Source organism: Vombatus ursinus, unplaced genomic scaffold, assembly GCF_900497805.2.
Source record: "Vombatus ursinus unplaced genomic scaffold, bare-nosed wombat genome assembly UNPS02014942.1, whole genome shotgun sequence".
NCBI lineage: Eukaryota > Metazoa > Chordata > Mammalia > Diprotodontia > Vombatidae > Vombatus > Vombatus ursinus.
The window spans coordinates 13,690,655-13,711,507 of NW_020954720.1; the positions used below are offsets into that span (position 1 = coordinate 13,690,655).

Here is a 20,853-nt window from a genome sequence, read left to right on the forward strand (position 1 = left end):
TGAAAATTCTATTAAGTTTCAATTTCTTCATCTATAAAATGAAAATATTTGGCTATATGATCTCTAAAATGTCTTCCAAAATTCAAAAAAAATTAATATAACTAATCCCAAATATTTATGAATAATATATTTTGAAAGAGGATGAAGAACCATTAGAATGTAAACTCTGCTGGAATTTGTATTTTCAGTGCTTAGTGCAGTGTCTGGCACATAGCAAGGGTTTAATAAATTTGAAAGTCATAAAAGTTTATTATTGTTAAATAGATTCCAGGGAACAAAACTGAAGTGGAGACTTATTGCTACATACAGAGTAGAACAAAGACATTTAATGTACTGTCTGTTTTCTCTTCCAGATGAGGTTCAACAATCACTTCACAACTGGCACCTAGTGAGTTTCACTTAGTAGGAACCTTTTTTAGATCAACTTCTTCATTTTGCAGAAACTAAACCCTGAAGAGTTAAAATAATTTACCTAACATCACAAAAGTAGTTTGAACCCAGGTCTTGTCACTCTAGATAAAGGACTTTATTCACTGCTTTATGAATAGGTGGTTGCTTGGGAGATTTTGAAAATTCTGTGCTGATAGTCAGGATTCCCTGAGTTAAAAATCTTTCCTTAGGCACTTACTCGATGTGTGACTCTGGGAAAGTATTTTACCTCTTAGAGTTTTATTTCCACAAGTATAAAATGAGAATAATAATTGCATCTACTTTGCTAGGTTGTTGTGAGGATCAAATATGATGATATTTTTCTTGAGAGTTGGGACTGACATTTTTTGTCTTTCCTTATATCTCCAGGCTTAGCCCAGTGCCTGGTACTAAATAGGTATCTATAAATGTTTGTTGGCTGACTGACTAAAATTAAATGAGATAATATACATAAAGACCTTTATAAAACATAAACCACTCTATAAATGTCAGGTGTAATTAGTTATTATGTCTTAAATTATAATATGAATTATAAATATATAATTGGCAATAATCATAGAAAAAGGGAAGACAGGAGAAAGAAAAAATGAAAGTCTTATTGTTAACTAAAATTTCTGTTTATTCTTTCAGAGAGATTCCCTTTCCCAAACTTTTAAGATTTTGTAATCAGTACTATTTGGTTAAAGTATACATGCCCCACCAAAGGAAGAAAAATAATGACAAATTCACCTAGTCATGGACCTTGAATAACAAGAGCTGTGGGTGAAATAGTTCTAATTAGCACAGTTTGTCAGCTGTAAGTGAAGCAGGTAAAAATCAGGTCAAGATGGCTATTCTTACTTGTCTATTTCAGTTTCAGCTCTTACCTTTCAACGAGGCCTTTGATGATAGAATCAGTGAAGAGGCACCTTGAAGATAAATTGGTTAGGCACAGCCTTTGGAATCTAAAGTGAAAAGCAAAATCAGAAAGAAAAAAAAGCTCATTGTTGGGGTTACTCACTTTTTTTCTTTTTCATATGAAAATCCAGTACAAACCACAAAATTGTGGAACCCACAGTGCTGCAAAATGTGACATGGAATGAGGAATGTGCACTTTAATATCAGAGAAGCCATCATGCAATGCAATTAGATGAGAAAAAAGAGATGCTTTATATAACCTTTTTCTGGGGAAAAAAAAAGAGCCATATCATAACAAGAAGCTGATCTATTATCTCTGCCTTTTACAGGACTGCCCTACTTAATATCTGACTCAGTAACCTACTTTACTCCATTTGGTTCCACTTCAGCCCATTTTCTTTGTGCCCGGTGTGTGACTTTGGAGATCAAGGTCGTCAGTTTGCACCAAGTCACAGAAACAACTTTCAAAAACTTAAATAAAATTGTGCCAACTGTCACCCTAGCAACCTGTTTTCAAGATGGGGGGAAAAAATAAAATCCTTCATAGCATGAATCTCTTTCCTGGAGTTTTAAAAGCAGGCTTGTACAGTGGAAACTGAGTAATTTTGCCTCTTTTGGTATTCCTAGCACAGCATCTGGTGCATAGTAAATAATTAGCAAATATTCATTGATTGATGTTATCAGATTGATGTTTACATTTGCACATAAGAGCAGCCTTAAAGCTGTGGAAAGCTGGGTATATATTTAGCACACCACCTATAAAAACTCCAGTTCTTCCTTGTTTATTTCTCCATATTTGATCTATATCTTACCACTGGACCCAGATGGCTCTGGAGGAGAAAGTGAGACTGGTGACTTTGCATAGCCCTCCAATTAAATCCAATTCACTTGTATGTCATGGCATCACCTCCCTGATGGCATGGTCTTCAACAACAAAAACAACAACAATTTTCTCTTTAATAATGATTTTAGAATTTTGCTGGGATTTGAAGTTCAGCTAAGTCAGTCATGCAATAAAGATTTATTAAGTGCCAGGCACTGTGCTAAGGGCTGAGGATACAAAGAAAGGCAAGAGATAGATAGTGTCTGCCCTCAGAGTTCACAATCTAACGGAGGAAAATAACACATAAAAAGAAGCTGAAAGAGATAGGGAAGGGCATGATGAAATGCAGAAGTGCAGCCAGGTGGGAAATTATGAGATGGCTGCCATGGGCACCCTCCTTAAATGGAGGATCAGGGAGGAACACATCCCTATTCTCTATAATCAGAAAGAGTGAAAGGCCCTGGAGGCAGGAGATACCCAGAAGGTGTGACTTTCAGAGCTGATGTGATCTCTCTGTAAGATGAGTTTCTGGAGACAGTGATGAAGCTCACTGGTCTAGACTCCAGAGTTTAAAGATTAAATTATTTTTCCTTTCTTGGAAATCAGAAAAAAAATTACCCTTCTCCAGTACTGTGGTCATCTCTTACTCTCCACAATCTTTTATTAATAATGCATAGACATCACATCAATGTTTTTAATACTTCAGAATATAATTTATCTGAATCAACTTACCTGAATTTATTAAAGACAGATAAGTGTTATCTTACTACCTCCTTACTTGTTTTGAGACCAGCTCCCTACTAACCATTTTCCTTTGAAAGGAAAGTTATTTTCCTTTGAAAAGAAACCAGAAGCAGAAGAAGAAAAAAAGAAAAACTACCTTTTTCTTAAGTATTATGATCTTCATGTCCTTTTTTTATCCTCTTTTCCTCAATGTAGTTAAAAAAATAAAACACAAAGAAGCAAAATATTACTTACGTTATCCTAGCTTTCCTCACTTGTTTCAGCTCTAATACTCTTTACACTATTCTTGCAGTAATATGCTCCATTTTTATATTCATTTTCTGGAATATGCCCTTTCTCTCTCTCTCTCTCTCTCTCTCTCTCTCTCTCTCTCTCTCTCTCTGTCTCTCTCTCTCTCTCTCTCTCTCTGTCTCTCTCTGTCTCTGTCTCTGTCTCTTTTTCTCTTTCTCTCTCTCTGTCTCTCAACACATGTATATATATAAAAATTATTTATATGCATATATATCATATATATGTATTATACAACTTCTCTTTTTTCTTCCTCATTGGAATTTTAAATCATTGTATTTTCAAAATTTCATTCTTGAGAATTTCACAACTTTCCTGGCCCTATTTCCCTTGAAGAATTTGAAGACCTGGGATCCTATCTAACCTTCTTTTGAATACCTTGAAATATGTTCTCCCAAAATTGTGGGTGTATATCAAACTATCTCTGGTGCTTCTCTATATATCAGAAACCCTAGTGGTCATTTCCACCCAAATACCCATTATTTTCATCCCAGCAAGTATTATCTTACTGTTAATAGGAATTAAATCCAAAAAAAAGAAATTCCCTTTTTTGTTTCTCTCATTTTTGAAAAATAAAATTATGATTGAGACATAAGAAAAAAATTATTATGTCCTTTTATTTTTTTTTGGCAGAGAGAAAGAGATCCAGCAGATCTTAATTATTAAAGTTCTCACCACTATTCTCGCATGCTTTTGTGCCTGACACGATCTGTTTCCTGAAGTATTCACCTACTTATTCTTTCCATCTTGATCAGGGGTGGGGAACCTGTGGCCTTGAGGCCACATGTGGCCCTCTAGGTCCCTCTAGGTGTGGCCTTTTGACTGACTCCAAGTTTTACAGAATAAATCCATTAATTAAGGGAATTTGCTCTGTGAAGTTTGGATTCAGTCAAAGTGCCACACTTGTGGCCTTGAGGCTGCAGGTTCCCCACCCCGGTCTACGTGGTCTCTAGTATACTGTGATGGCAATAGTCTTTCTTCCTCAATTGATTGTCACTCAAATGTTTTCCACATGCCTCCACATCCTGGTATTCCCAGTTCTGCATTTACTCACACAATTACTTATTTAAAACACATGTAAATTCTCATTTTCTGCATTCTTACAAGTATTCTATTTATTTCAAATAAGGTATATCAATCTAGAATCATATTCCATTCATATATTATATTGCAATAAGTCTCAATGGTAACTATAAGGTCAAATTTACCTCCTTGGTAATAGGACCTCTATTTAATCTTGTTTCTTGCCTAGACATTTTGCATCAGTATACATTTTGTTTTGCAGGCATGGGTTCTTCTGTTGCCTTCTTTCTTGGATTTCATCTGTTGTCAACTTTGGGGTGTCTCAACAGTTAGACTTTTTACTTTGCAGCTACTCTCTGTACCTAGATTGGTAGAGGGGAAAATGTCTATGCACAGATAAGTGCACAGATAAGTACCTATATTTATACATAGGTACTTTTTCCTGTATCATTTCTTTATTAGTCTAAAATCCTGAAGTTTTAGATTAAACCTCAGGAATCTATGTCTGGAGAATTTGGGGAGACACAAAAGAATACCATGCTGCATATTTTGCTTTAAAGATATTTAGACATTAGGAAAAATATTTTGCAAGGAGGATCTGAGGAATATCATTGTACCCCCTTTGCTAAAAGTATTTTAAAATTGAATTGATACCTACCAGTTACTGGAAATACATGATGACCTGGTAAATTTCCTTTGACACATAGCTGCTATTATTCTTGTGAAATAGTGAGAAAAAGTAGGACTTCATCTTTAGGAGAACTGAGACTCTCCGCTCCCATCTTTTTATCTACTTAGCATGAACTTTGTGTTCATCACAGATAGGCAGAGTCCCCAGGGAATCACCAAGCAAGATCACTCGTTAAAATAGTAAGGAAAAAAAAAGATGAAAAATGAAAGGAAAAGAAATCAAATTCTTTCTACTTTCAACTCAAAAACGAATAACTGAATTTTGGCCTTGAGCAGTCAGAGTGTATAGATACTTTCTGTATAGAACCCAGCACATCATGAATGCACCATGAATATTAAATAAATACATTCTGGTAAAGTGCCCAGCACAGTATCATGTACTGATGGGTACTTAATAAATTCTATTTGATCATGTTGGCTATGAATGTGCACAAAATGTTAATAAATGCAACTCTCTTCCACAATAAGACTCTCATATGCAGCTCCCCAGGGGACTGAGAGACTGTGTGAGGGGGCATAAGGTAGGGGATGTGTGCACAGGCTTGATCGTACTCCCACTGAGTATGTGTCAGGAGACTGGCAAGGAAAGACAAACTTCCTAGAGCTGATTTAAATTGCTAGTTCAATAGAGGCTGGCAGAGGGAGTAGAAAGTAAAAGACTTAGAGATGGGTTAGGAAAACTACACGTTTGGTGCCTGAAGTGAGGCTAATTCAAACATCCTTTTGAAATAAGTCAACATGGATATAAGAATCACCTAGGGCCTTCCATTAATATTCCTTTGTGGCAGTAGCTATCTATGCCAAATGTACAAAACCTTCCTAGGGTACATAATCTACATGAAGGCATTAGGACACTCTTATAAGTCACTGCAACTATGGTAAGATATTACTGATCAGGATTTCAGGCAAGTATTCAATAATACATGGAGAAACTACTGTCAAGCTAGGTATCTTTTCCACCCATTTCTCAAAGTGCTTACAGTCCTCAAATAAAGACTAGCAAAGCTCAAATAAATATGAATAAAGTATATCTGATCCTGAAGTATTTTTTAGTAAAAATCAAATCAAGAAATGTTCATTTATTTCCTGGCAACTGTTATTCATTATGGGACTATAATTTGTTATGTTATGGGACTATATTTATTTAGAAAATTGTCATTAAATTAGAATTTATGTTCAAGGAATATTTATTAAAAACATAGAAAATAAAATTCCCTGGCAACAATCTTTTTGCTCTCTTTATTATTTAATTTCCACGTAAAGGGTAGTGAAGCCTCAGTGGCAGAAAAAAATAACTCCATGCTTTGGCTTACTCTGTATTTGTAGACTCATTATCTATGATGCTTGGGAATTTCTCAGCTCAGAGCTGTGCTGATCACCATTACCATCATTAACACTATCAAAAAGCATTTAACACATGTCTACGTGTAGTGGCATTGCACCAAGCTCTTGGGAAAAAGTCATTAAGACACTTTTCCTGCCATTTAAAGATTTATATTCAAGTAGAAATCCTATTTGGAAAAGTGAATACATTAGAATAATAAATAATTAACAGTATTTTCATATATGTTCTATATATACTCTGAGAGTGGAGACTTTTCCCCCATAATTTACGTTTAAACCCCTAATGTTTAGACCTGCATGGAAACCTAGTACATACTCAAAAAATGTGTGTTGATTTCATTAACTGATTGATTAGAGTATCTGTATGAGAACATGAACACAAACTACAGTGGATAAAAAGGCAAGGAAGGGTCTCAATTTGTACTAGTTGAGGATAACCATATCATGAGATAAAAGATTCATTAAAGTAAAGAACTATCATTGTATATGAAAATAAAATGAAAAGTTCCTAACATAGTGAGTAAAAGATGAATGATAAAAATGAGGCATAGACTGACCAGGTTGAGATGGAAAACACTGCCTTCTTTTACATTAATCTGAGCAGATTTCATGGCAAAAGGGAATTAAAGAACAATTTGAAAAAAAAAAAACAAGAGGAGAAATCATGAAACTGATGTGGAAAGAATGTCCAAAACATAGTAGTATATACATCCTAAACCAGTCATGTCAGAAATCTGAACAAATAGTATGGCATAAATTTGACTTAGAAAAAGAGGGTGATTGGATGAAGAAGAAAAAAAAAAGACAAAGGAAGAGAGTGAAGAGCTTTGGAGTATGAAATACTTGGAGGTGATCCAATGTACAGCAATCAGTCTCTGAGACAGAACACTTAAAATTATGATGGCACAAACCAAACTATGAACATAGAAGGACATATGGTTGTATGAAATTTAGTTATGAGGCCTTGACTTTGAGTAAAGAGCTATCAACCTACCTTTTCAAGCAGACGCTTTCACATTACTGTACCTCAGCTAATGGAAACTGAGATATCCAGTAGGGTTCTAAAGAGATGAAGCCAAGAAATGGGTAGTAAAGAGAAGTAATGACTACAAAACAAGGAGGGAAGACCAGTAGAGAGGATGATATGCTCAGTGGAGAACAGAGATGTGATACTTGAGATAGCAATAACAAGTATTGATATGGTGCTTTAAAGTTTGCAAAGCATTTCTCATGTTATATCATATGATCCTTGCAATAACCCTATGAGGTAGGTGTTATTATTATCCATATTTTACAGATGAGGTGAGGCTGAAAAAAGTCAAGTCACTTGTCCAGGGTTTCAGAATTAATGAGGGTATGAGCATCTGAACTTAGGTCTTCCTGATTGTAGCTATAACCCTCTATTCATTTACACCTATCTTGGTATAAAGAGACAACATTCTTGGGAATGAAAACATGCTCAGTGGAAAGGAGAGATGTGATTCCCATTAGAGCACAGCGGAGAATAGTGTGATGACATCAAAAGAGGAAACCAGCAGCCCTATTGTATTAGTTGTGAGTTTCTTTGGCTACAAGACCAGTCAGGAAGACCAGTATTTAAGTTCTGCCTCAAAGGTAGAGAGATAAATGATAAATAGGTATATAGATACTGATTTAGGTGACATAGTGGATGAAGTGCTGGGCCTGGAGTCAGGAAAACTCTTTCTGAGTTCAAATCTGGCCCCAGGCACTTACAAGATTTCTGCCCCTGGGCAATTTACTTAATCTTGCTTACCTCAGTTTCTTCATCTGTAAAATGAGGTGGAGAAAAAAAATAGCAAAATCACTTCAGTATCTTTACCAAAAAACAAAACAAAACAAAACCCAAATGGGGTCATGAAGAGTTGGACATGAATCAAAATTACTGAACATACAGATATTCCATATGTGAATACACCTTATATATATTTATGTATATGTGTTTTTTGCATGTTGCATTTTGTTTTACCCATTGGACTGTGAGATCCTCAAGAAAAGGGACTATTTTTGCTTTTCTCTGTTTCCACAGCACTTAGCACAGTGCCTGTATATAGTCAGTGCTTAATAAAATCTTGTTGACCTGGTGTCATTTTCCAGTAAGGAAATTTGATCAAGAAATACAGCTTGATACCTGCTTTGAAATATATAGTCTTGGAGAACTGCCTAGGGAAACTTAGAGATTAAGTAACCTATCCTAGGTCTATGTTAGAGGCAGGGTTTGCATGACTGCCTTCCTGACCCCATGGCTGGCTGTTCTGTATTCAGTATGCCATGTTGTCTCTCACATACGTGTAAATATGTGTATATGTATATATACATAGGTACAAAACAATCATTTAGTAAAAGTACAACTTGACTGGGAGACAAGTGATGCATCTAATACACACTGGCTATTTTAACCTATGACAAGTCACTTGACCTCAGTGCCCAAGACAGTGCTCTGAGACTAGTGAAGGAAAGGTGTTGACCTGCATCGGAAGGGGTAGTTAATTTACCTGGGAGATCCCTAAACCAGTGAAATCTCAGGTCCAATCAATTCTTATCTCTATAACTTGACAACAATTTCTAAACAATGAAAATGCCAATTTTTAACACCAAATCATTTATTCCTCATCACCAGAGGAATGTCCAAGCAATAAGTAAATAACCACTGATTGTGGACATTATTAAAGAGGTTTATATTAAGTAGGATATTGAGCAATATAATCTTAAAGATTAACCCAGCTTTGACTCATTCTTTCAACTACAAGGTCCAAGGCAACTTTAGGAACTAACACAGCCTCATTCTATTCTAAGATCCTGCCATCTTTCTTTTGAGAGGGTAATCATTGAGGGTCTTATCTTTTCATTATAACCAGGAGGAGAAATCTATCCACAGTATATCAGGGACACAGCAATATACTAAATAAAAGGGATAAGGAGGAATGCTACATAGAATCAGAAAATAAAACCTTCAGTATAATTCCAAATTATTCCTGAATGCTATTAAACTTTGAATGAAAAGTCAAACAAAGTCTAAATGAATAATGACATTTTTCTGTTCAATAAACTAGTTCACCCTCTAACAGGTCCAATATGGAAAATATTCTACTTATATACCTGAGGACTTAAGTTTTATAGAATGCTATGTAATACGATAAACTTTTACTGAAAATAATTATCTTCGTGTTATGTCATGCTAGTATGAACTCTCCTCAGATAATTATATATAAAGAACATTGTGTTTCCTTATTGCTGTGTATAATCAGAAGATTAATTCATTTATGCAACTTTCAATTTTAAATTCAGATCTGCTAAGAAAAAAATCACTTCAGTTAATTGAATGTGGAAATTAGTTCATATTTTTATAGAACCTGAAAACTAGCAAGGGACTTAATATACCCAGTTGGGTTTCTGTGTCATTACAGCTCAGGTACACTTATATAGAATTGAATATTATTTATTTATACTTTTAGTTCAATTAAGCCAAAACTACTGATACCATGATGTTTGGTATTTGTGTGTGCATGTCTTTGTTTATGAGTATCCCAATTTAAGAGATAAGTTAATACTGAAATTATTACTTTCCATAGAATTGTAAACTTTTTAAATAGTAAAAATTATTATTAGTGGTGATTTAACTTATAATAAATCATATAAATATTCACCAATATGTTTTAAGTAAACATTTGTCTGCACAATGTGATTAATAGGATTTACTTTATAAAAGTTTAAGCACTGGGTTAACTTATTTTTTATCACTATTACCATTCTTTGAGACTAACATATTCTGTATCTCTTTACTTATATATTACATCCTTAATCAAATAAGTTCCTTAATTTAGAGATGTTGTCATCATTAGCAAGAAATTAATTTCCATCTCTGTTTTTAGTCATTGCATCAGTTACATAATTAAAATAAAATTTTCCACTCTAAAATGATATTAAATAAATATTAAAATAGCTTTCAACTGAACAGGAAAGCCACTTGAGAGTTATGTTTTAGTGTATCAATTAAAAGGCAACATAAAATTCATTTTGTTATGGTAAAAGTCAAACTTTCTGAAATATATTTTATTATTAATATCTTTCATTAGAAACTCTTGAAGCATAACATATAACTCAATAAAATCTAATTCTACAGTGTTCATTTAGAAAACTTTCCCTAACTCAGACGTATCACTATTCTAAATTGATTGGCAAGCTGTAGTTCTAGTTAGGGTGTGAAACTAGCCAAAATAGTTAGACCACGAATAGTAGTTTGCCAATCCAATCAAGATCCTGGAACCTTGGCTGTTAAGACTAATAAACAAATTTACCAGTCATGTCAGTTGGACAGGAAAACCTACCCATTACCTGGCAAGCCATAAGGGGAATGCCAGGAAAATAAATTCTAATAACTTTGTTATTCCTTTTATTTTGGTTTTAAGGGAGACTGACTGTGGTAGATGTAATTCTTACTCCAATTTGTATAGTATCCTGCAACAGCTGTATAGTCAATGACAATTGGTTATGATCTTATTGTATGCTTTATCAGGTGCTACAACTATTGAGAAGTATGACCTGAGAACAAATTTATGGATCCAGGCAGGAGTAATGAATGGCAGAAGGTTACAGTTTGGCGTGGCTGTCATTGACGAAAAGCTGTTTGTTATTGGTGGTCGGGATGGTCTGAAGACCTTGAACACAGTTGAGTGTTACAACCCCAAAACCAAGACTTGGACTGTTTTACCTCCAATGTCAACACACAGGCATGGTTTAGGTAAGGATATCAAAATTTAAAGATGTTTATATTGTGCATTTGCTTTGGTTTATAATGTAAAAATGAATGTTGAAATGTGCAATCACTATATCTTGTCAATTATTTGGAGGTGAAGGATCTGAATTTTGGTTTTATTTGAAGCAAATCTTGATTTATAGCTAAAATTGATGTAATAATAACTCTGGTTGTTTATATATTTTGTTGACACTACTTTTTCATCCATTTACTTTTACAATCAAGATGTGGAATGAAAGACAGCAGGAGTTTGAACTGAAGTCCTTTTAACACCTCTGCATTTCTTTTAAATCCAAATTAAATTTATTATCTCTAGATCATAATGAAAGTAACATATTATTAAACTACAGAAAAAAAAAGCAGTTCTGAGACTAGCAGAGTAAATTTGTCTGAGAGATGACGCTGTCTATTGTTGATGTGTAAAGAGGAAATTTGGGAAGAATCAAGTTGAGGTGCAACATTTTAGTCCTTCATAAATTAGCTATCTATGGCAAATAATTTGGTTATTTTTATTAGGTTACTTCAAAATTCTTTAAAATTTAAACTAAACAAAATATGGAATGTCTCAGCACCAGTAGAATGGCCACTAAGAAACTGATTCTTTGGACCTGGCTAGCCATAAAACAAACAAAAGAAAAGGGAAAAAATGGTCCTCAGTGTTGTGTCTATGGTGATGATGGCAGAGAGGCAAAAAGAGAAGATGAGAAGAAATTCGAAAATTTTAAGTTGTAAGTTTTATTTTAAATGTTGTTACCCTAAACATGAAACCATTGTCCAGTCACGCAAAGAGTTAACACAGTAATAGAAGAATTAAACTATGTCAATATTGTTAGTCTTGTTGAAAATAAAACCAAAAGATTTAAGGAAGTTGGAGCTAAACAGAAAAATGTCTCAAACTATCTTTTTGTTATTATCACAATCATCATAAATTCAAAGCTCAAAGGGACCTAAAAGTCCATCAAATCCAATCCTCTCATGTCAAAGACCAGGAAACTAAGACACAGATTGGCTACATGACTTGACCAAGGTTACACAGTGACTAAGTGTCTGAGACAGGATTTAAAACCAGGTTTCTTCTTGATTCCACATGTAGTGCTGTAGTTAAAGGGTAGAGTTTGGTCCTTTACATTGAAATGCAACAAGAAATATCCCATGGGACCTTTGTTCATCTTAATATTAAAAGCAAAATAATATTAAAAGCAAAAAAATATATACCTTAAATATATGTGTATATATCTTATCAAATGAAGGAAAAAGCAGGCGAAATCTTCCAATCAAGTCAATATGTACAACATTGATACTTGGTGATTTCAAAGCATATGAGGAGAACAATGAAAAATATTTTAGAAAATGGACTTTAGGATTAGAGAACAAAAAAGTCCAAAGGCTTGCAGATTTATGGAACTTTCTTACTGTATTGATACTACATATCAAAATTTTGTTAGTATATCTGGTTTATATATTTGTCTCATCTTTGTATTCTTTATGGCCATTTCCATTTCTTCCTATATTACATAAGCACTGAGGTATAAAAGGTCAAATATGTAGTTTCTAATTTTACTAATGATGGATGTACTATTCACCTCCTGTCTACCCATACACACATGCATATATGCTGACATATGCATATGAATATTTTAAAATTTTTATACCTCCCTTAAATTCTCTATGATCCTGACTACAACATCTTAGTAACTGAATTCTTTCTGACCGTAAGTAATATTTTTTCTATGACCTAGAAGGTTTGGATTTTGGTCATGATGATCTTGAAAGTTTTTATTTTGGGATTTCTTTAAGGAGGTAACTGGCAAATTCTTTCTATTTCCACTTTGCCATTTTGGTTCTAAGAGATCTGGGCACTTTTACTGAAAATAGATATACTGTCAAGGCTCTTTTTTTTTGGTAATAACTTTCTGATAGTCCTATGATTCTATCTCTTTTCAATTGGTTTTCCAGGTCTGTTTTTTTTCTAAGAGATATCTTATATTTTCTTCCATTTTCCAGGCTTTTGTCTTTGTTTTAATATTTCTTGTTATCTCATGGAGCCATTAACTTCTATCTCGTTCATCTAATTTTTAAGGACAAAATTTTATGTCTCTTGCGTTAAGCTGTTAATTTTATTTCCAAGTCTATCCTCCATAGCTCTCATTTGTCTCCCATTTCTTTCCTCTACTTTTCTTATTTCATATATAATATCATTCTTTCTCTGCCTCTCTGTCTCTGTCTTTGTGTCTCTGTCTCTGTCTCTCTCTCTGTCTCTGTCTCTCTTTCTGTCTCTCTCTCTGTATGTCTGTCTGTCTGTCTCTGTCTCTCTCTCTCTTTCTCTGTTTCTGTCTCTCTCTCTCTCTCTCCTCACCTCACATACCCCAGGAAATCTAAGCAAACTTGTTGTCAGACTGTCTTTTTATTTGAGCTTTTCCTTGAGGATATTTAGAAGTCATTTTCTTCCTGTGAATTATTGTCTTGGGCATCATTGTCATCATAATATTTTTATGATGGGGTTCTTTTTTTATTAATCTTTCTTCCAGCTTTACATCCCGAATTTGTACTTTACATCAGGGCCATGCCTGTGTACTGCTGGAGAAAACATTTGAGTCTTATTCTGCCCTGCTTTATATTATCTAGGTTCTTACTGTTGTAGAAATTGAGTACTATATTCTTCAGGGATTTCAGGGGCAGATTAAGCAGTGAAGTCAAAGTAGCCCAATCCAGGGCAAAGTTTGATTGCTTCCTTCCTGATTTGAACTTTGCAAGATCCTGACCTGTGTTTGGGTCTGAGCAACACAACTATAGTCTTGCACCTGTTTGGAACTCCAATAGATTGCTTCTAGACCAAATTGCTGTTAACTAGCTAGACAGTTCTATAGACTCAGAGTGATTGCTCTTAGACTGAGTTCCTTTCGCTAATTAGTCTGCTGCAGACTTTAAACTGGAATAAGGGATGTATCTGAGACTCTGCTCTGCTCCTGTAGGCAAAGACACACAATTGTTCCTTTTATTCCAGTTCCTTGCCCAATTCACAGCCTTAGTCCCATGACTGTTCTGTGCCCTTGTCCTCCACTCCCTATATGCAAGATTCCCACTCTGTGCATTTTGGATCTGTGAACCAGCTCTGGGATATGAGGAACACAGCTTCCCCTTTATATATTTTATATCAAAGCCCTTGGTTCTGCTACTAGGACCTCTTCTTGCCCTATTATGCAACTGATATCTTCAGTTTAATTTCCATAAATAAAGGGTTTCAGTTGTGCCTTTCTGGTCTGACTCCACTCCCCATTGTCTGAAAACCTCCTTGTTTGTCTCCTTGTACAGAGCATGAATAGAAAAAAAAAAAATGGCTTGCTGTGATTTTTTCTTGAATTTACCAGTTGAGTGTAATGTGTTTTCTGGGTCTTGGGGTAGTATTTGTAAAGGAAAGCAGGATTGTACTGTTTCAACCTACTCTACCATCTTGACTTGTCTCAAAGATTTTTTCAGAAAATACATTGGAGGTCTATACAACCTTCTCATGTCTTACATGTATTTCTCCTAATTGCTAATAAAAAGGAAATTTTAGAAGATATCACTTTGTCATGAATTGAAATTAGTAAAATGCTAATCAACTGGTGTGTAATGACATTGATTAGGATATGGTTTTCTTTAGCTTTCTTTCGTATCTCATCTTCTCCTAGAATCTAGGCAGCCTTCTATCCTCCTTTTTTTTCTTTTTCTTACCTAACTCCACCTATAACATCACAGTTTGAGGAATACTTACAGGAATATTTACATTTCAATAGAGCAATCATAAAAATATTATTAGGAATATTTCCCCATTGATGGAATTTTGAGCATTAGCAGGCTAATGAATGAGATGTTTGGGGTTAATGGAGGTCCTTCCCTATATCCTTTAAATCACAGCACATGTGAAGCTACTCACTAAAATGCTGGTGGTGATTATAATGAAAAGGAGGAAAAGGATGATTATATATAATATTATCATTTTATCATAATAACTATGATAACAAGATACTTTCCAATTATGCTTTTCCTACATTGAAGTAATGGAAAAAAATTAAAATAAAAAGAACATAAATGATATTTTGTATATTTTTTCTGCCCTGTGAAATGGGGGAAGTGGTGTGATATAGTAAAAAAAAATGTTTTATTTGGAATTGGAGGACATGAACAAATCTGACTCTCTCATTTGTTATAAACTATATGGTTGGGCAAGTCACAAATTCTTTAGGCCTTCATTTCTTCATCTTTAAAATAAAATCTTTGGACAAGATTATCTCCCTGGTTCATCTTCCAACTCTAATCTTTGATCTCATGATCTTTTGAACAATATTGGTTTATTGGTAATCATTTCCAAGGTGGTAAGTTTTAAAGCAACTTCTAAGACATGAGGTTCATATTGTTTTAAAATGTCCAAACTTGGGGCGGAGCCAAGATGGCAGAGTGAAAGCAGTGACTTGCTTGAGCTCTTCCCCAAACCCCCATAAATACCTAAAAAAACGACTCAACAAATTCTAAAGCAGCAGAATCCACAAAAAGACAGAGTGAAACAAATGTCCAGCCCAAGACAACCTGGATGGTTGATCAGAAAGGTATAGCGCACCAGGCGGGGAGAGGAGCGTAATTCTGTGTGGGCACACAGGCCACAATGAACCTGGAGCAGACCTCAGAGGACTGAATCATGGGAAGCTGTGGTGGTTTCCAAACTTCTCAACCCACAAACACCAAAGACAACTTAGAAGGTCAGTGGGAAAAGTTTGTGACTGCAGTGAGAGACTAGCTAGGTCTCAGCCAGGGGCCACAGCTGTTTCCTGAGCTTCTGACCCACAGACTGAGGGGGGATCAAGTTGCTGATCAGAGGGGTATTGCAGGGATCTCTGCTGGTGCTGAGGTAGGAATCTGGTCACAGTCCTGAGGGGTGGTCCTGGGGTGAGGAAGAGCCCTGGTATGGTGAAGATTGTTGTGGCTGTGGAGAGGAAATGCCCTAACCCTTATCATACCACCTTGGAAGAACTGAAAATTTCCAGGTCCCTAGAAGTACATCTGAAAACAGCTGTGCAAACCCCTGAAGCTTGGGACAGTACACTCTTCACATTGGAAGCAGACTCTTACCTTAACAAAGAGTTTAAAACTCAAGTAATTGGCCAGGATCATGAGTAGGCAGCACAAAAAGAATCCGACTATATTATCTTACTTTGGTGACAAATAAGATAAAAACATACAACCAGAAGAAGACAACAAAGTGAAAGCTCCTACAGCCAAAGACTCCAAGAAAAATATGAATCAGTCCCAGGCCTTGGAAGAGCTCAAAAGGGATTTTGAGAAACAAGTAAGAGAAGTAGAGGAAAAACTGGGAAAAGAAATGAGATTGATGCAATAAAATCATGAAAAACAAGTCAACAGCTTGCTAAAGGAGACTCAAAAAAATACTGAAGAAAATAACACCTTAAAAAATAGCCTAACCCAAATGTCAAAAGAGGTCCAAAAAGTCAATGAGGAGAAGAATGCCCTAAAAAACAAAATTGGCCAAATGGAAAAGGAAGTCCAAAAGCTTACTGAAGAAAATACTTCCTTAAAAATCAGAATAGAGCAAATGGAAGCTAGTGACTTTATGAGAAATCAAGACACTGTAAAACAAATCCAAAAGAATGAAAAATTAGAAAAGACTGTGAAATATCTCATTGGAAAAACAACTGACCTAGAAAATAGATCCAGGAGAGAGAATTTAAAAATTATTTGACTATCTGAAAGCCATGATCAGAAAAAAGAGTCTAGACATCATCTTTCAAGAAATTATCAAGGAAAACTGCCCTGATATTTTAGAACCAGAGGGCAAAATAGAAATTGAAAGAATACACCGATATCCTCCTGAAAGAGATCCCCAAAGGAAAACTCCTAGGATTATTGTAGCCAAATTCCAGAGTTCCCAGGTCAAGGAGAAAATATTGCAAGCAGCCAGAAAGAAACAATTCAACTGTTGTGGAAACACAATCAGGATAACACAAGATTTATCAGCTTCTACATTAAGGGACCGCAGGGCACAGAATATAATATTATGGAGGACAAAGGAGATAGGATTACAACCAAGAATCACCTACCCAGTAAAACTGAATATAATCCTTCAGGGGAAAAAATGGTCATTCAGTGAAATAGAGGACTTTCAAGCATTCTTGATAAAAAGACCAGAGCTGAATAAAAAAATTGACTTTCAAATACAAGACTCAAGTGGAACATAAAAAGTTAAACAGGAAAGAGAAATCATAAGAGACTTATTAAGGTTGAACTGTTTACATTCCTCCATGGAAAGATGATATTTGTAACTCATGAGACCTTTGTCAGTGTTAGGGGAGTTGGAGGGAAAAAATTATATGTATGTATGTATGTATGTATATATATATATATGTGTGTGTGTGTGTGTGTGTGCGTATGTAGATATAGATATAGATATAGATAGATAGATAGATAGAGGGCACAGGATGAGTTGAAGATGAAAGGGTCTTATCTAGAGAATAAAATTAAGGGATGAGAGAAGATTATACTAGGAGAAGGAAAAAGGGAGAGGTAGAACAGGGTAAATTATCTCACAAAAAAAGAAACAGAAAAGGCTCTTACAGCGGAGGGGAAACGGAGGAACGTGAGAGGGGGTGAGTGAATCTTATTCTCATACGATTTGACTTAAGGAGGGAATAACATGCACACTCAATTGGGTATGGAAATCTGTCTTACCCTACAGGAAAATAGGAGGAGAAGGGGACAAGAGAGTAGGGCGATGATAGAGGAGGGCAAATTGAGAAAGGGGGAAATCAGCAGTAAAAACTTCTGAGGAGGGACAGGGTCAAAAGAAAGAATAGAATAAATGGGGGGGTCAGGATAGGATTAAGGGAAATAGAGTTAGTTTTTCACAGCATGTCTATTATGGAAGTGTTTTGCATAACTGCACATGTATAACCTATATTGAGTTGCTTGCCTTTTCAATGACGGTGGGTGGGGAGGGAGGAAGGGAGAAAATTTGGAACCCAAAGTTTTGAAAACACATGTTTAAAAAAAATGTTTTCACATGCAATTGGGAAATAAGAAATACAGGAAATGGGGTACAGAAATCTATTCTGCCCTACAGGAAAATAGAAGGGGAAGGAGATAAGAGATGGTGTGGAGATAGCAGGGAAAGCAGACTAGGGGAAGGGGTATTCAGAATGCATGCCATCTTGGGGTGGGGGAGGGGTGAAATGGGGTGAAAATTTGGAACTCAAAATCTTGTGGAAGTAAATGTCGAAAACTAAAAATAAATAAATTTGTTAATAAAAAATTAAAAAAAAATAAAATAAAACTGGTAAGACTGAAAAAAAAGAATGTCCCAACTATTGCACCGTACAAAAATCTAATTTAACAGAGTCATTTCAGTGGAAAGTATCATGATCTATACAGTTGCCTGAAGCAGCCTTCTATTAAGTATATATTAGACACAGTTTTAATTAGATAATTTTGTTTAATCTGAGATTGAGGTATCATTTAAATCTTTTCATTTCTAAATCTGAACTTTAAAAAAATTATATGGAGTGGCAGAGCCAAGATGGCGGTGTAAAATCAGTGACTTGTTTGAGTTCTCCCCCAAACCCCTCCAAATACCTATAAAAATGGCTCTAAACAAATTCTAAAGCAGCAGAACTCACAAAAAAGACAGAGAGAAACAAGTTTCCAGCCCAAGACAATCTGAACGATTGATTGGAAAATTCTATTGCACTGGACTGGGAGAGGAACACAGTTCAGTGTGGGTGCAGGCAAAGACCAGGCCTCAGCAAACCTGCAGCGGGCCTCAGAGGACTGAATCATGGGCAGCTATGGCAGTTTCCAGACTTCTCAACCCAAAAACTCCAAAGACAACTTAGAAGGTCAGTAGGAAAAGTCTATTGCCACAGTAAGAGAGAAGCTGTGTTCCAGCCCCAGTCTCAGCACAACCCTGAAGTGGTGGCTGCTTCCTGAGTTGGGCCTATAGACAGGGAGGGAATCAAGTAGCTGATTAGAGTGGGATTGCAGGGATCTCTTTGCTGATGCTAAGGCAAGAATCTCTTGCTTTGCCCTTGCTTGGAGCAGAGTCACAGTTCTGGGTGGCAGTCCTGGGGTGAGGAGGAGTGCTGGCATGGTGGAGCTTGAAGTGGCTATGGAGAGGGAATCCTCTTCACAATTCCAAGCAGAAAAGAGTGCTTGTGGTCACTCATAGACCAGAGTACAGTCCAGGAAAGGAGTAAACACCTTGCACTTGATCATACCACTTGGAAGAACTGAAAATTTACAGATCCCTAGAAGTATCTCTGAAAACAGTTGCAAAAAATCCCTGAAGCTTGGGACAGTACATTCTCCACACTGGAAGCAGACTCCTACCTTAACAAAGAGATTAAAACTCAAGTAATTGGTTGGAATCATGAGCAAACTGTGCAAAAAAAAAGTCAAACATAGAATCTTTCTTTGTTGACAAAGAAGATCAAAATATACAACCAGAAGAAGACAACAAAGTCAAAACTCCTACATCCAAAGCCTCCAGGAAAAATATGAATCAGTCCCAGGTCATGGAAGAGCTTAAAAAGGATTTTGAGAAGCAAGTAAGAGAAGTAGAAGAAAAACTGGAAATAGAAATGAGAGTGATGCAAGAAAATCATGAAAAACAAGTCAACAGCTTGCTAAAGGAGACCCCAAAAAATACTGAAGAAGATAACACCTTAAAAAATAGCCTAACCCAAATGGCAAAAGAGTTCCAAAAAGCCAATGAGGAGAAGAATGCCTTAAAAAGCAGAATTGGCCAGATGTAAAAAGAAGTTCAAAAGCTCACTGAAGAAAATACTTTCTTAAAAATTAGAATGGAGCAAATAGAAGCTAGTGACTTTATGACATTGTAAAACAAAACAAAAGAATGAAAAAATAGAAGACAATGTGAAATATCTTATTGGAAAAACAACTGACCTGGAAAATAGATCTAGGAGAGAGAATTTAAAAATTACTGGACTATCTTTTAAAGCCATCCTCAAAAAAAAAAGAACCTAGACATCATCTTTCAAGAAATTATCAAGGAAAACTGCCCTGATATTCTAGAACCAGAGGGTAAAATAGAAATGGAAAGAATACACTGATCTCCTCCTGAAAGAGATCCCCAAAGGAAAACTCCTAGGAATATTGTAGCCAAATTCTAGAGTTCCCAAGTCAAGAAAAATATTGCAAGCAGTCAGAAAGAAACAATGCAAGTATTGTGGAAACACAATCAAGATAACACAAGATTTAGTAGCTTCTATATTAAGGGACCAGAGGGCCCAGAGGGCTTGGAATATAATATTGCAGAGGTCAAAGCAGATAGGATTACAGCCAAGAATCACCTACCCAGCAAAACTGAGCATAATCCTTCAGGGGAAAGATATTCAGTGAAATAGAGGACTTTCAAACATTCTTAATGAAAAGATCAGAGCTGAATAGAAAATTTGATTTTCAAATGTAAGACTCAAGAGAAGCATGAAGAGGTAAACAGGAAAGAGAAATCATAAGGGACCTATTAAGGTTGGATTGTTTACATTCCTACATAGAAAGATGATATTTGTAACTCCTGAGACCTTTGTCAGTATTAGGGTAGTTGGTGGGAAAATAGATAGATAGATAGATAGATAGATAGATAGATAGATAGATAGATAGATAGATAAATAGATGGCACAGGGTGAGTTGAAGATGGTGGGGTGATATCTGGAGAATAAAATTGAGGGGTGGGAGATTATTATACTGGGAGAAGGAGAAAGGGAGAGGTAGAATGGGGTAAATTATCTCACATAAAACAGTCAAGAAAAGGCTTGTACAGTGGAGGGGAAGTTTG

At 35.6% G+C, this 20,853-nt stretch overlaps 1 protein-coding gene across 3 annotated transcripts in view; it reads left to right on the forward strand.

Annotated features, from left to right (window-relative positions):
- The window catches only part of KLHL1 (kelch like family member 1), a 554,297-nt gene that overhangs the window by 430,062 nt on the left and 103,382 nt on the right, over positions 1-20,853 (forward strand). For all 3 annotated transcript variants that reach the window (XM_027844567.1, XM_027844568.1, XM_027844569.1), the window contains one exon: positions 10,773-10,997. In XM_027844567.1, coding sequence (XP_027700368.1) covers positions 10,773-10,997 — 225 coding nt within the window. The remainder of the gene's footprint in view (positions 1-10,772; positions 10,998-20,853) is intronic.